This window comes from Amphiprion ocellaris, chromosome 23, assembly GCF_022539595.1.
Source record: "Amphiprion ocellaris isolate individual 3 ecotype Okinawa chromosome 23, ASM2253959v1, whole genome shotgun sequence".
Taxonomy (NCBI): domain Eukaryota; kingdom Metazoa; phylum Chordata; class Actinopteri; family Pomacentridae; genus Amphiprion; species Amphiprion ocellaris.
Window position 1 is genome coordinate 4003378 of NC_072788.1, and position 15435 is coordinate 4018812.

General features: G+C 42.9%; 1 protein-coding gene and 1 long non-coding RNA gene across 18 annotated transcripts in view; one reads left to right on the forward strand and one right to left on the reverse strand.

The window, feature by feature from the left end:
• The window catches only part of LOC111582717 (uncharacterized), a 98458-nt gene that overhangs the window by 57078 nt on the left and 25945 nt on the right, over positions 1-15435 (forward strand). The window contains exon 4 of the long non-coding RNA XR_008600622.1: positions 10785-10952. This is a non-coding gene — a long non-coding RNA (uncharacterized LOC111582717). The remainder of the gene's footprint in view (positions 1-10784; positions 10953-15435) is intronic.
• Positions 543-15435, reverse strand: part of nrxn2b (neurexin 2b) — a 702762-nt gene continuing 687869 nt past the window's right edge. For 16 of the 17 annotated variants that reach the window (XM_055007810.1, XM_055007808.1, XM_055007809.1 and 13 more), the window contains 2 exons: positions 12743-12821; positions 543-3716 (listed from right to left, as the gene is read on the reverse strand). In XM_055007810.1, coding sequence (XP_054863785.1) covers positions 2815-3716; positions 12743-12821 — 981 coding nt within the window. In that variant the 3' untranslated portion in view covers positions 543-2814. The remainder of the gene's footprint in view (positions 3717-12742; positions 12822-15435) is intronic. The other variant, XM_055007811.1, reaches the window with a different exon arrangement.

Genomic DNA, 15435 nt, shown 5'->3' on the forward strand with positions numbered 1-15435 from the left:
TATTACCAATAATTATCACTATTGACTTAAATGAAACATGTTATTGTGATAAAATGTTGTGCTTACTAATAAATACCAATATAAAATACTCTTACTCTACTAGTGAGTGAAAATTATGTAATTTCTGTAAATACTCGACTAATTTTGAAAACTTAATACTGCGAAAGTAGAGCCACAGTGGAGCTGTAAAACATGTCAGGATTTAAAGCCATGATATCTAGAATTTTACTTGATTATGGCATATTTCAACTTAAATGACCATAAGTTTACTTTCTATAGAAAAACAAAACAGTCTTAGTAAAAACTGCTGCAGTCTACCAGTTGTATTTAGCATTTCAGCCCGTTTACCTCAGCTGTCTGATTGTCTTTTTCTTCTTTTTTAGCATTACCACGGGGATGCCAAAGTCAGAGATGGTCAAACTCTGCACGCAGCAGCTTTGTAAACCAGATGTACTAATATGATGTTGTTTAAAAGAAGTGCAGATGTTTAAAACTAAGTTAGAAGACAGGGAGACGATAAACAGACCACGCCACACAGGGAGTAAGAAGTATATAACCAAGTGTATTCCCTCTGTTAATGTACACATATTTAGAGTCATCTCACTGGAACACTTTACAATAACATTTAGAAAGAACAGGAAGATACTGGGAGGGGTATGCTTGGAATGAAGAAAGAGAGAAACCAGACAAACGTGGCAGGAGATTGAATCGATGGAGCCTGTCAAATGAAACGGCTGCCATCTTGGCTCTTGCCATGTAGACAGAAATAGTTAAGAAACAAATAAAAAACTGGAGGATGAATAGAGCCTGCTTTCTCCACAGAGTATGGGGGACATACAATCTGCCATACAGAGAAAAAGGAATAGATGCAGGACAAAAAATAGATCGAGGATGACAGATGAAGTATGGAATAAATGAGGAACTTTTCTCCTCTGAAAAAGGAGAATGCGCGGTTTTTATGTGCATAACCCAAATCACATTTGCTCAATTACCAAAACAAAATACATAGAAATTTCAGTTTCCCAGAATCATAGTCATTTTTTTTTCTCCAAACAGGAATGATAGTAGGGAAAACACATTTCTCTTAGTAATGGGATGAGAGTCAAATATTTAGACATTTCACAAACTTTTTTCAGGATTTTTCTTTTCTTTTCATGGTACAGTTTTCTTTTTTAATAGAGTTGAGAAAATTGGAATACTAGAGTTCTGTTGTACATCTTCCAGGGAACTGCCGTTCACCTTTTTATTTGTGTGCTCTTCCCACAAAGTTTGTTTTTGCCCATTGGCTGCCATCAGTCCAGTCAGGCTAGAGAGGGGTGAAAGACACAGTTGCTTTTTCACCTGCAAGGTATCTCTCCCCACAGTGGAACTCCAGCAAGGATGAATTCAGAATTTCCCTATAATGTCTGTCATCTCTCCAGAGAAAAGAATATTTTAAAAAAAAAAGAGAAAAGAAAAAGAAAAGAGCGAACCAAAGTGACTGAGTCTTGCAGCGAGGCATTCCATCAGCCAAACTGTTCATGAGAGGGACGGGGGTCTGGGGAGCGGGAGACTGAGTGGTGAAACTGTTCCGACGTCAAAAATCCTAAAGTCCGTCTTCGCTGTGCTTTGTCAGCGAACTCGCTTCTAGACTCGCTCACAATTTAGGTCCATAGGTTTCTGCAACGTCTATACATATATTTATAATTATATAGAACAGAGTTCATCTTGTTTGCTGGAGGTTTTTTCTGTTTTTCGGTGATTAGTAACTGTAAGGACGTAACAGTTTCTCTGCTGGCCCACTAGGGGGCGACTTTGGAGCCCCAGAAACACATGACACAGATCTGCTGGAACAAAGGATGACCAATGGGGTTTTGGCCTCAACAAGTTTTTGGCGGCTAAACGTACAAGTTAGCATCCGTTAGGTTGGAGTGGTGGTATCTCACATAGTTGCTACGTTTAACGTTGTTATGATCATCAATCATCATCATATTTTTTGTTTTTTAAACTCCACAGAAAGAAAAACAGTTTTTATCTCTTTTTCGTAAATGAATACTACATGCTTGAAACACGGCAGAGTTTACGTTGCATCGGCTGCTGGGCACCATAGACAAGGAGAGAAACAGAGTGCACGGGCGAATGGGAGGAAGAGAGAGAGAGAGATCTGATGAGAGGTGTGAGATCAGAGATGTGGAACGCTTACAGGTGTGGGAGAGCTGGATTTGACACGGTGTTTCTGTAAGTTGGCAGTATATTGATTTTACAGATGGATGTCAGGTTGCTAATTCGAGGCCGGTTGGAAAACAATATGTTGATACTGTCTAAGGTGATGGCGTACACCACAAGCTCGCCTCAGAGTGAAGTACAGACCTTGACACAAATACTGATGGTGGTTCTTTCCTACAGTACTCAGGATATTAAATAACCTGTCAAATGCTAACCAATAAATCACTGTTTTATCAGCATTTGCTATACGGTTGTTGGCACGGTATGTGTTGGGATCTGAGGTGTAATAGCCTTTCCTTAAATGCACGCAATGGTTAACATTTAATCTAGGTTTAGTCAGATCCATCAAAGCAATGCTGAAAGGTGAGAACAGAACCATTATGCCACCGTGTCGTCTTGTTTTGCTGCCTCCCTCTGATTAGAGTGGAACTGGTTGCACATATGACCACCAGACAATACTGAGTTTTAAATGAATTAGCCATTATGGTATGTTTGCCGTTTTCCATGTACTGCCTTTTCTCTCCCCCCCCCTCTCTCTTTCTCTCTCTTGTCTCTTTCCTTTTCTAAGTGCGTCTGCTATCTGTCTCTGTGTGTCACGGCGGCACTCCCTCAGACGTAGTACTCTTTGTCTTTGTTCTTCTTGTTCTTGGTGACCGTCTTGGCAGTGCTCGGCTGTTTCTCCTTCACCAGAGCTCCGTTGCTCTGCGTGGCTGAGTTGCTGATGTAGTTGCGGCTCTGGTCCACCTGATAGGAGCCCTCGTCGCGGTTGCGGTACTTGTACATGGCGTAGAGCAGAATTAGGATGCAGAGGGCAGCGGCCGCCACGATGCCCACCACCATTCCGGTGGTGCTGCTGGACTGCTGCACCTCCACGGCGCCCGGGAGCCCTCTTTCCGGAGACGTGGGGTCTGGAGTGGGAACATGAGGGAAATTTGGGGGGTAGGTTATTCCCGGTACCCTGCGGTGGCCTGGATCTGACGAGGGGTGGGACGGCGGCAGCAGCACCTGGTCCCGGGTGTTCATTTTCCCAGCGGGGATGTTGTTGTTGCTACTACTGCTGCTGCCGCCGCCGCCGCCGGCCGGCTTGATGCGCGGGCTGAGCTGGTCGGGGTTGGCCGTGGGGGTGGAGGAGAGAGGTGGGCGGGGGGAGTTGGGGAAGCGGGAGAAGTGGCGGTCTCGGGGGATCTGGACGCCGCCCTCGACGGCCGGCGGAGGTGGGAGGACAGTCCTGTCGGTGACCAAGGGGGAGTTTTTGTAATAGTCTTCGTCATCCGACTCGGTCATCTCCCCCGAGCCGTACGCCGACACCTCGATGGTCTCCTCGCAGTCCTCCTGGTCCAGGGGGCAGGGGGGCCGGCCGTTGGGTAAGGGGAGGGACTCTTTGGTGGTTTCGAGCAGGGTGAGGAAGGGGCGGTAGGTGGTGGGGGGCGGGGGGATTACTGGGTAGCGGGTGGCGATGGATGGGGGGTCTAGGGAGTCCACCGTAATAATGGGCAACACTAATTCACCTCCTAGGACAAGAAAGAGACAACGGAGGAAAAAGAGTGTTAGAGACCACCTGAGAGAGAGACCGCCTCCAGGTCAACAAAAGAATAACAGTTCAAATGAATACAGCAACACCAGTATTAGAACAGCACTACAGCTTAACATGAGGTTAGTTATATAAGTTTAGTTAGTCTGTTCTATTTAAGAAGTTAATATGCTGACTAACTCTGCTGAACTGCAAATATAGTACAAGATGTAAGAAAATACTCTATCCTGCACCTGTTCCTGGCTGCTCTGACCTAGCTCCCTATGCTGCATAGACCTACATGTTATATCACTAACACAGGATAAAAGTAGACTACAAATTACACTGAACAACTTAACATCTACACAGCCTATCCTTCACTGCTAACTTTTACTTACTGCTGACTACTCTAGCGCTCAGATGCTTCTGCTGTCATTGGTTAAATAAGATAGCAAACCACGAGGTTCAGGTCACTTACATCAACAAATTGGCCGCATGATTTTTGCATGAAAAAAAAAATTACAAAAAGAAAGCTGTGTAAGATTGTTCTCGGATAGTGATAAACAACTTTCCCCCCCTTCTTTACCTCCTCTCCTCTTTTTTTTTTGGTGAAAAATAATCAGAATGTCAAAAGTTAGAGTGAATTATTCACTTGTGCCCACCCCCACCCAACCTCCCATGCCCCCAAATTCTCATGAAGAATTGTCTCAATCCTATTTTCCCCCCTTTGGGCATGGTAGTTTCTATGGCTCATTTCTAATTAGCTTCATCTGTATGCAAACCCTCAGGAGCGGCTGCAGGAAACTGATGCCCCTAATTTCTAACCCAAACCCTCAGTGCTCACTACATCACACCAAGAGACAGTGTTATACGCTACTGATCCCTTTTTTTTTTCCTCCACATGCCCACTTCCCTCCCAAACACCACACATAAACATGGGGCAATGAACAGTTAAAATATTATCTTAATGAGCCAGAATGTCTTGTCAAGCCTCAGTTATGTAATCAGATTTTTAGCCCGCTGTTAAATGAAGGTTACTGGGTGCATTCATTCATGAGGAATCCTTCTATCACAAACATATCGGGAGCGTGTTAACAGTACATAGCAGAATATGATCAGCACCATAGTCTATTTACACACTAGATTCCTCTCTTCAGTGTGGCAAATAGGGTCACATTCAAGGAAACAGTTGAAAAACATGGCAGAGGGGATTAGATTATAGCACATCTTTGTCAGGGGGGGAGGGGGGAAGAAAAGGGAAGGCAAGAGCAAAACATGACCAAAGAAATGCCAACATCACCAGCATAAAATCATGACTCTGGCTCTTTGTTCAACTGATGAGGTAAATCAGAGCGACTCGGTGGGAGAGGGCTCGGATCAGGGAGTTCAGGGATGATTGGGGCGGAGGTGGGGGGAGTGTGAGGGGAGGTTCTGGGATTGTAAGAATTCCTCTGTGGCCTTTATTCAGCTCAGCAACGCTCAGACACCCCCCCCCAAACCCCCTTGTCAGTTACACAATCACACATTTTCACTCAAAGAAAGGCTTTGTTATAAAAAAAAAGGTGATGCATTGAGTTAACAAAGCCACTGTGACATATCAGCACATTACAACACACTTGAAAGAATTGGCCCTTGAAATAAAGCAAAATGTGAGAGCTGTAAAATGGGGGGGAGAAAAAAAACTTAGTAATTCTTCAAATTCTTATTTCACTGCCATTGCTAGAGAGGCTAGTTTCCATGGAAATGCTCAAGTTATTTCTCTCGGTTATAGTTTCTTTCTTTCTTTCTTTTTTTCTTTCTGTGTTTGAGGGATGTGTTTCACCTTGAAGGGCTAGAGGACAGCAGAGCATGGTGACACATTTGAGGAACAAAGAAGAGCCACGCCAAGTAGGATTTACAAAGAAGGGTGTTGGAGAGAAGAAAAAAAATCTTTGGTTTTGTGAAATAACTTGTCAAAGTTACAGAAGAAGTGATAAAAAAATCGGGGACCTCGGATTGTGACTAGGGGTGACAAGATGCTAGTTTCATTATCTTTACTCTGCCATATGTCGGTGTGGTAGAGATGCTGCAAGTGCAATTTCAAGCTTTACACAGCTGCTCGTCGTGCGCCCACCCATTACTGAGGAGTTACCTCCGCTCACGGTGCGCCCTACTTACAGTACATGCAGCTGACATTGCAAATAAATGTTCTTGTTACGGTAAACATTTAATGTAATCCTCTCCAAATCAGGAACGCTGTGTTTCTCTGCTACCTTATATGAACCCACAATGGAGTGCTTAAAGGGATTATTTAGGTATTTAGGAGGCAAATAGAGACATAATACGTAAACGTCTTTTAAAGTAAGGGATTGTTCCAAAAAATCACACACATCACTCTGCTGTACTCAGTGCAACCAAAGCCTGAGGGCCTGATGGCATCATCCCATATGACTGGCAGGCGGTGGCTAGTAGGAAAATAATGAATCCCTCACACACAGAAGCGAGCACCGTCTTGGCACTCTAGGCAGTTATCAAGTGAACCATCTTTTCATTTCCTGTTGTGTGACCCAAGCCTACTACTGCACCAATAGTTTAAACCAATCAACAACTTCAATTGGCTCTCCCCTTTCCCCACCGCTGCAGCCTTTTGTTCCCATATGCAGCTCTGATTTGTCAGCTCACACCTAGAAGCGAGGCTCTGGAAGTTGACTCGAGTTTGAGGGGGGGGGGGGAAACAGGCGGTGATTTTCCCCACATGTGCTGAAAGCTGCCAAGAAGCATGTAGAACCAGAGGAAAGATATTTAGTATGATTAACACGACGCAGCCTGTGGTATCGTCCTTATATTTTACATCAAAGCCATCAAACTTCAACTGCCCCTGACCGAGACCAGCTCTGATGCAAATGGAGCTGAAAAGTACATTTAGCATGACTCCGCTGCACGGGCGTCGCTTTCGTTAACATTGTAACACCGTCGTTTACGCGTTAAAGCGAGAGAGACTCAAAGAAACTCAGCCTGATTGATTGAGTTTGACTTCATTGATTTGAACAGTTGAGGCAGTGGAACCACATTCAGTCCACATGATGAAACTTCTTTATCTTTACCCACATGCCACTCCACCATGCTGCCAGCGTGAGTCATCCCCTCTATTTACTCCAAACGAGAACAGGGCAGATGGATACTGATGCATCTATGTCGGTCCCCTGACAAACATCGTTATTCTGCCCATCACGTCGCCCTGCTCACATCCATTTGAAATATTTAGAGCAAAAAAGGTTGTTTGGAGTTTGAGCATTCTGTAATTCAGCTTTGATTAGGCTGCAGATGGTGAATCCGACCGCGTGTCCAAGTGTAGTATATTTTCCACTGCTTGCTTTTGAATCATCCCACAATAGCTACAATTACGGCCACATAATTTGTGAGAACAAACCCGCTTCTTCATACATGGGGCTCCATTAATGCAGCATTTGCTGCTGTCGCTCTCAAGCAAAGTGATTTATAAATAAAATTTATTATTATTATTATTATTATTATTATTTTGACAAAAAAGGAGATGATACCCTGCTCGCACTGTGTCTAACTGAGTGTCACATGTTGGATGGAATAGAAGTCACCTCCCCTCCCTACAGCGCTTTAGCACTTGGATCCTCTCCATGAAGCTGGTTGGATTTGTTATTCTGGCAGAGAATCTCTACCTGATGCAGAGATATGAAAATGCACCACTTCACCACCTCCCTGCTTTTGCATTAGCCACGTTTTTAGCCCACTTTATGTTCTCTATGTCTTTTTTTCTCTCTTATTTCTGTCCTGCAATCACGCCCATCTTTGAGTGCATTTGTTAACTTATAAAGCCTACATATGTGTACACCAGACAAGTGTAAAGCCAACAGATTCCTGGACAATGCAAAGAATGGGAAATTCATTTTAAAAAGAAACTACAAGCTTAGGTAGGTCAGACAATCTGTGAATCAGTGTTTCTCCGCCGTGCTTCAGGGGAGAAACTACAATATTTGTTTACAGTTTGAAGCGTGAGTGAAAAGAAAGACTCCCTGCTGAGAAAGCAGTGGCACGAAGAAAAGAAAAAAAGAAAACAGAACCCATTCTCCATCCACTGCTCTGGGTTAATGTCAGACTTTAATTATAATTTCAATAAGATTTTGGATAGTTTGCTGCAGAATTTTTTGGCAAATGACAAACTGCACCATTGACCAGTAATGAAATAAAATGGTTTCGAGGCATGTGAATAATGTTGAGTAATGCATCCTTCAGCTTTTGATTTGTGTGTTTAACAGCAGACTGAGCTTACTGAGCACCTCTGCATTGACTGATTATTCTGACTTAACTGTATGAGGACTATTGTCTCTGTTTTTGTTCATCCAATGCATCTCCAGGGACTAAAAACAACACCCTGAAGCACAATCCTTTCTGTTGTAAAGATGCAAATAAAGCAAAGTATCAAAGTATGACATATTTGTAAAGGAAACAAAAGGATTTGGTCTGAATAAACTGACAAATTATACTACTATTGTTGGAAAAACAGTTCTTATTCGTTAGATGTTTAAATGTGTATATACTGAGGAAATAAGCAGGATCTACACATTACATTAGATTTTATCACCTGTGAAGCTATTAAATGTTGATTAGCTAAGTTTATTTTTGCTATGTAATTTAATTGGCTAAATAGTTAAATCACAGCATTGTTTATATTCATTTTATGCAATTTAAGTTTTATATGAAATATTCCTTTTTAATCATATTTTGGCCTCTTTGTGTTTTGCAAATAAAGTATGTTATTTCCTAAATAGTGCTTTCCAAAAAACAAACAAAAAGTAACATTCACAGCATTTATTTGTTAACTAATTTGTTAATTACTTTTCAGTCCTAATGGAAAATAGTTTTCATGCAATTACGCAACCAGACCTCTTTATTTATATTGTGAGACATGAAGTTTGTGTCGTCCACAAACAGGACTTTATGAACGTTGTCAGACACATTAACAAAATCATTTATATATATGATACATAATAAAGGCCCCAGAACGGAGCACTGGGGAACCCCATGATTAACTATTTTTCCCTGTGATTCGTGGCCATTTATATGAACATACTGTTCTCTGTCCTGTATGTAGCTTCTCAAACAGCTCAAAGCAGTACCTCTAACGCCATAGTGGTGCAGTTTGTCAAGCAGAATCTAAAAAGCAATGGTGTGAAAACCCTTTGACAGCTCGAGGAAAATTCCAATGGCATGTTCACCATTGTCAGTAACATCATTTTTTTCAATTAAATCTAAAACTGCCATGCAAGTAGTACTGTGTACCCTGAAGCCATACTGGGAGGATCTTAGGTTTATTAATGAAACCATTAAGCCTATTGTACACTAGCCTTTTCAGTACCTTGGACAGCGTAGGCAGAATGGAAATTGGCCTATAGTTGTAGATATCATTTTTGTCCCCAAATTTATAAATGCGTCTCTAAACTCCCACATTGTTTCTGGAGAAAATGGTCAGATCAGAAAGATGCTTCTGAATCCGACCAATCAGACAAAGCGGCGGCAGAGGCTTGGGCTGCATGTCAGGGGAACGACGAGGACACGCTCCCCTGAACTGTGAAAGGACGTGGTTCTGTTTACAGATCATCCACTGCCACTGGTTCAAGCCTCGACACTGTCAAACATCAAACCTGTAGAACCCATATGATAAACCCGGGGCTGTTTACTTGCGGATGGCTGGCTGTGAGAGATCAATAAAGTATCACACTGACAAATATCTGACACCCAAACCCATCGACCAGGCTCCGAGTCACACTGGGTTGGAGGGGCTCAGCGCTCCGGGTCATCCCTCATCTATCACCAGTCTTGTACTTTCACTCCTCCACCTAAAAAGAGCATTCGCAGGTTGTCTCTATAGCGTGCCGTCTGATGAATTATTGAGGAGCTCAAAGCTCTGATCTTGTCAGAGTAAAACCGATATAGCACCTACAACATCCTGGGACTGATAAGTAGCTCGGAGGTAAGCAAAAGAAAAGCAAAGTGAGGTCATGCTGAGGTAGAGAGAAGACAGAAAGTGAAATGTGGAGATAGAATGATGGAGATTTTAATGATCAGAGCATGTCGGAGGAGAAGATCTTCGTATTATGTGTTACTGTGAATGCAGTTAGCTTCTGTAGATGATAGTGTCTTCCCTGTGTCTTCATGTTCACTTAGTCGCTCTCTCCTCCAGCTTTGTAATCTGGGTCCACATTTTCTTGGTCTCGTCGCCCTTCCGACGGCGACTCATTACCAACACTGGAGGATCCAAACCAAAGCTCTAATTGGGTGATGTAATTAAGGCTCCCGAACAGTCAAAGTTTAATTAGCCTGGTGGGGAAAGGCAGGAATCGTTCATGGGAATTTCACTCCGCTCGCTCTCTCAATTTTGCATCCTCTCCTTCGCTTCCTCTTCCTCCCCTCCGTATCTCTGTTTCTCTCCTCTTCCCCCATTTCGCTGTTCTGCTTTGAGCGCAAGGGAACGTGACACACATCTCAATGCGGGTCAGCCCTTCACAGCGCAGTCCTTCCAGCTCTTTCCCACTCGTCTCTTCCTCAGGTCTTTCTCCCTGCACCCTATGCTTTGTCTATTTTGCATCCACTCCGAGCCTGTCAGCAAGTGTGTGACTGAGGCTGCCCCACAATCACTAAGCATTTTTGCTGTCGAGGGTTATCATTTGGTACTGGATCGCCAAAACGCTCCTGGGCCAGATGCAGCTGTAAGAATAACAAGCTGCATCCCTGGAATGTGTGTGTTGGTACTACAGCTGCAGGTAAACTCAGTTATAGCTCCACTGGTTGGATATAAGGAGCTGCATTGATCCCCATGAATTCACAGCAGCCATATCTGGCACGGCTTAATGGAAAATCCACAGCTGTGCGCTTAACTTTTTTTTTCTTCCTTCCTGAAGGCAGTTCAATAGCATCAAGTCGCATTCTTACACATAATTGAAAACACTGGGAACCGGTCCTATCACAGGTCGGCTACGGGCCTGTGTTTGTGGAGCGGTGATGGAAAAGCGACACATTTTGTGGACAATGTTGATTCTTCCCTTCTCGTCCGCAGTTTTCACCGGGGCTTATCCGACTCCGCTGGCTCGCCTCGCTTGGAACCCTCGCGTCGTCTGGAAGGTGTGATACGGAGAACGTGCGCGCAAGAGCGTGCTTGTTGTTCCTCAGGAGACAGAAAACTTTACACCCACAGAGTGAGAGAGACAAGTGTCTGTCTGGAAAGGTGAGCATGTCTGCCACTCTGTGTGTGTGTTTGTGTGGGCATGCGAAAGAGAGAGAGAGAGAGAGAGGGAGAGATGCATTTCCTCATGGGAGATTAAGCCTGGGCATAGCATCCACCGAAAAACTCTCATTTCTCCTTTTCGATAAGAGGGGAATTGAGTCTCTATTTCGGTCCCAACCACCTACAGAGAGAACCACAGGAGGATGCTACACTCGAGTTTCTCAACACAGGTTCAGATCAGTTTCTGCTCACACAAACATCCTGATATATGCTGTAATCTCCTGCCATATACAGTCTGACATATTCACCCCACTAATCCCCATTTCTTTGAAAAATCTTAATGAATGTATTGGAGGAAAATGACGCAATTATGCGGCCAAGAGAGTTCATGATATTAGATTTTAAAAATTACAGTGCTATCAGTCAAATTAATATTTGTCTATTGTGACTTTTAGTTCTTTTTTGCAAGTAAATAACACTAAAAATATGAGGACTATGTTGTTGAGTCTTATTCAGATAGTTCTGTTTATTATTGTTCCCAACATTCATCAAGATTGTGTTCATTGTTTAGGATGAGTTTCATCCTGCAGTTTAGCTTTGAACAGCAGCAAATAATTCAATTCCTGGATGTTTTTCAGTGCCTTCTCAATATCTGAGCTGTCATAGAAACTCTGAAGCACTTGTAAGTCTCACTGTCAACTAAATTGTGCAAATAGCACACTTTTCGTGGCATCATTTTAAGAGGACGACCCTTGCAGCCCTGATTAGTGGTACTGTGGCTGCTTCTATACCTCCTCATTACTCTGTTTTACACTGGTATTTTCGTCATCTTGTAATTGTAATTTTCACGAGTTGTCTGGAAGTTAACGTGTCTAATCAAAAAGCACTCTTAGCTTGTAGCTTGCAGTAGCTAATAGAGGAGGTCTATGCAAATCAAACCATGCATTTATAAATTCAATTTGAAATAATTACCAAGGGCCCTGTGCTTTATTAACAGTTTCTTCTCCTTCAGTTCCTAGATGTTAGCACCCTAACAGCTTGCATGCTGGCAACGTTTCGACGATAGGTTTCCTCCCACCCACACCAGAGTTAAATCCGTAAACCCATTTAGCAATAAAAATCTTGTCAGTCAGGATCTTTCAGGATGAAATGTCATTAAATGTGGATTTGCATATCTCTTAGATTCTTAGGAGCCTTTGCCGTAGCGGTAGGAGTAATTTGAATCACACTGCTGTCTCTGTATGAACATGGTTCTTGGCAGTTTTCGAGTAGGGCCAGCTTAATAGAGCTAGAAAGCACGGTGGCAGCGAGTAAAACACATGGCCTTTAACTTCCACCTCCTGTCATGGTGTCAGAACATTGCTCGACCCGCTGTTCGCACTAACAGCGCTGCAGCCACCAGGCCTGCCAGGCTGTAGCTGTGTGCCGCACAGAACAAGCTGCGTTTCCACGTTGAGACTGTCTCGCCTTGTTAAAGCTTCGGCAGAAGATTGGTGCAACAGCTGGGTAAATGCCAGGTATTACCTCTTGACTGAGCAACTGATGGACCACAATGCTTCTGACTGCCTGCTGCTTTGAAAACCAATAAGAAATGGGCTTGGAGCGTGTGCATCTGGCCAATCAGAGCTGCATAGTGGGGGCTGTGCAGTCACAAAGCATCATTTAGAAGTGGAGTAAGGGTCACAGCGACAGTCTACATAAGTCTTTTTTTTGGTTTGTTTGTTTGTTTAAGGCTGCACTTTGCTTCTGGACAAAATACAATGAAGACAGAACTCCCTGAGTTGACTCACCATTTCCAGGCTCACACTCCTCCAAATCTTCGTCATCACTAGGACATTCAGCTGATGCTACCAAGAGGTCATCTGCATTCTGGAAGAACAGAGGGAGGAGAGGAGATAGAGTCAGGACAAATTGTATTTGTGTAGAGGATACAGAGAACATCGAAGAGGATTAAGAGTTTCCGGCGGTCACAGTGAAGGTCTTCGGCTCCACTGATACCTGCTTTCACAGAAGCTAATGCAGCCACAAAGTTTGAAAAGACTGTAGGTGAATAAGCAAACTTTCTTGTAACTTAGGGTTACCACATGAAGATTTACTGTCGAGTTGTTTGTTAGTAGTGGCAAATGTGCTGAAAATATGGAGGTGGATGTGCTTTATGAGTAGCACCCATGTGTATTTATGTAAGCAGAGATGGGCAGCTTCAGGGAAACCAAAGAGAAACTAGCAACACCACCAATCAAAGAGGTGTAGCTCTTCTAAACAGAAGGCAAGCTCTGTTGTGTGGGCAATAGAGTCAGACATTGGAAGCTCTATTGCACAACTGTTATTTACTGTATATATACACTTTATATTAACTCCATCCATATCAGGACTCTTTTTTGACCTGGAGCTTGTGGACATTTGAACTACGTGATAAAGAAAACAGTAGACATGAAGTCTGTAGGGCAGCCTTTAGAAGTACAGCAGGTACAGCAACGGGGGGCCGTGAGATGAAGACAGATTAAATCTGACAAGGTGCTTCCAATTTAGCAGCCAAGGTTCGTCCCCACTACTGCATGACTCATACAGCTGCATGTCTAGACAACCAAATGCCCCCCACCCCCTTCTCTGCCTCCGGTTGTTATTCAAGATGGGGTCAGCCGATAGAAAATGGAGGGCTTTTATCAGCATAATTGATTCAAGCACCACACTGCTTCGCAGAGTTTTTCTCTCTGTTATTAATCCACGGCCTGGGTATAATCATTTATTAATTACATTGTGTCAGTTTGAGTGTGTGTTCACATCACCTAGCTCTGTCAAATGGGCCTAATGAACTTGCTTCAGTTTCCCAGCAACATCTCTATCAAACTTGCGCTTACATTTCTATTCCATTCATGCAGACAGCTGCTTCACTTTCCCTAACTCAATATAAAGAACACATAATGAATCCTTGAAAAATGTGCACTTTTTTAAATTTAGCAACTGAGACATCAATAAATGCACACAGCAGGGTGTGTTTGTGACCGTAAGTGAAAAAATGTTTATATAATCCAAGTCTTACTGACTAAATGTCAAATGGCTGTGCCAGCCAGCAGGAGTTATCACGCTTTTAATTTAGTGCAACATCTGTGACACACTTGTAAACCCCAATTCACAACCTGCCCCCCTCGAACATCCAAAGCAGCCCACAATAGCAGCACTGACTGTAATTTATTAGATGGAAAACTGTCACGAGGCCTCCTAACCTAGTGTACTGATAAATGTTGAAGGAGAACTGAAGGACTCCAGTTTGACCCGACCAGAAGTTTTTTTCCCCAACAGTCTCAAAGCAGAATCCACGAGGAGACAACTTTGAATTGTCTCACATCCATCCAGACAAAGCAGAGACATGACAAACACATGGGAGTGCTGCTGGTTTATAAGACAGCAGCAAGGACATAGCATGTGATCTTAGTTTTATAACACCTTGATGCCAAATTTGGGTCAGAGCGAGACAAGTGATGACTCCAACTGTTTCACAGAAACCCACAGTATCAAGGGGTGAAGGGAAGGGAAAAAAAAATCAGACCCCTACATGTACATCAAAAGGTAGATCTTTTATTCTAAGCATCAAAGCACATTATTCCACTATGATCAAAGCTACAGCGCGGCGGGTAGCTCAGAGCTTTCGGAGAAATTGAAATTTAGGTTTCCCCTTGCTTGGTTTCCGCCACCCTGGCCTGTCCCTAGTGTATCAGACCTCCATAATTTTAGTTAGTTAATTTTTTTTCATTCATTGGCAAAAGAAAATAATAATTCTCTTTTTGCAAATCTGTTCTGGACATTGACTGATAAAGTTTCTTTATGAGCTTCATACGTAATTTGCAGAATACTATAATCTATTTTGTTGTTGAATTTCAATAATTTTAAGTGAAGGAATAATGGGTTTGTTGGATCTCTACTTTTTTTGACTGACAATTCTTATGGCTCTTTTCTGTAAAATGAAAATTGACTGGATGTTTGTGTTGCAGGCATTTCCCTAAATTTCAACACAGTAGGTCAGATATGGAACAGTCAGAATTAAATAACATGTACAGTGCTTTGTTGTCCAATAACTGTAAACTTCACCCAATAGGACTACCGTGTTTATCTATCTACATACTTACCTACTAGCCAGTCTGTCTGTTTTTCTATAAAACACAGCACTCCTTGATGTGACTCCATGACTGTGACTGATGTAGGGTCTAGAGATCAATGACTTATATAAAACTGTAGACTGTAACGTTAAGGTATTGGTCCGAGCTGCAGATGCAAATTAAATTTCTTTTCTTCAAAGACATTCCTGAGCAGTCCCTCAGGTTATGCTACACTGACTTTAATATTTCTTTTTACGGCTTACTGCGCACTCCTTGGCTATAAAAGATCACACACAGTTCAAAGAAGTGATATGGCAATGATGTAATGATCTTAAGGGGTGGACATACAGGAGCACACTAGCAGCGATGCACTGACCAGAGACCAGGGA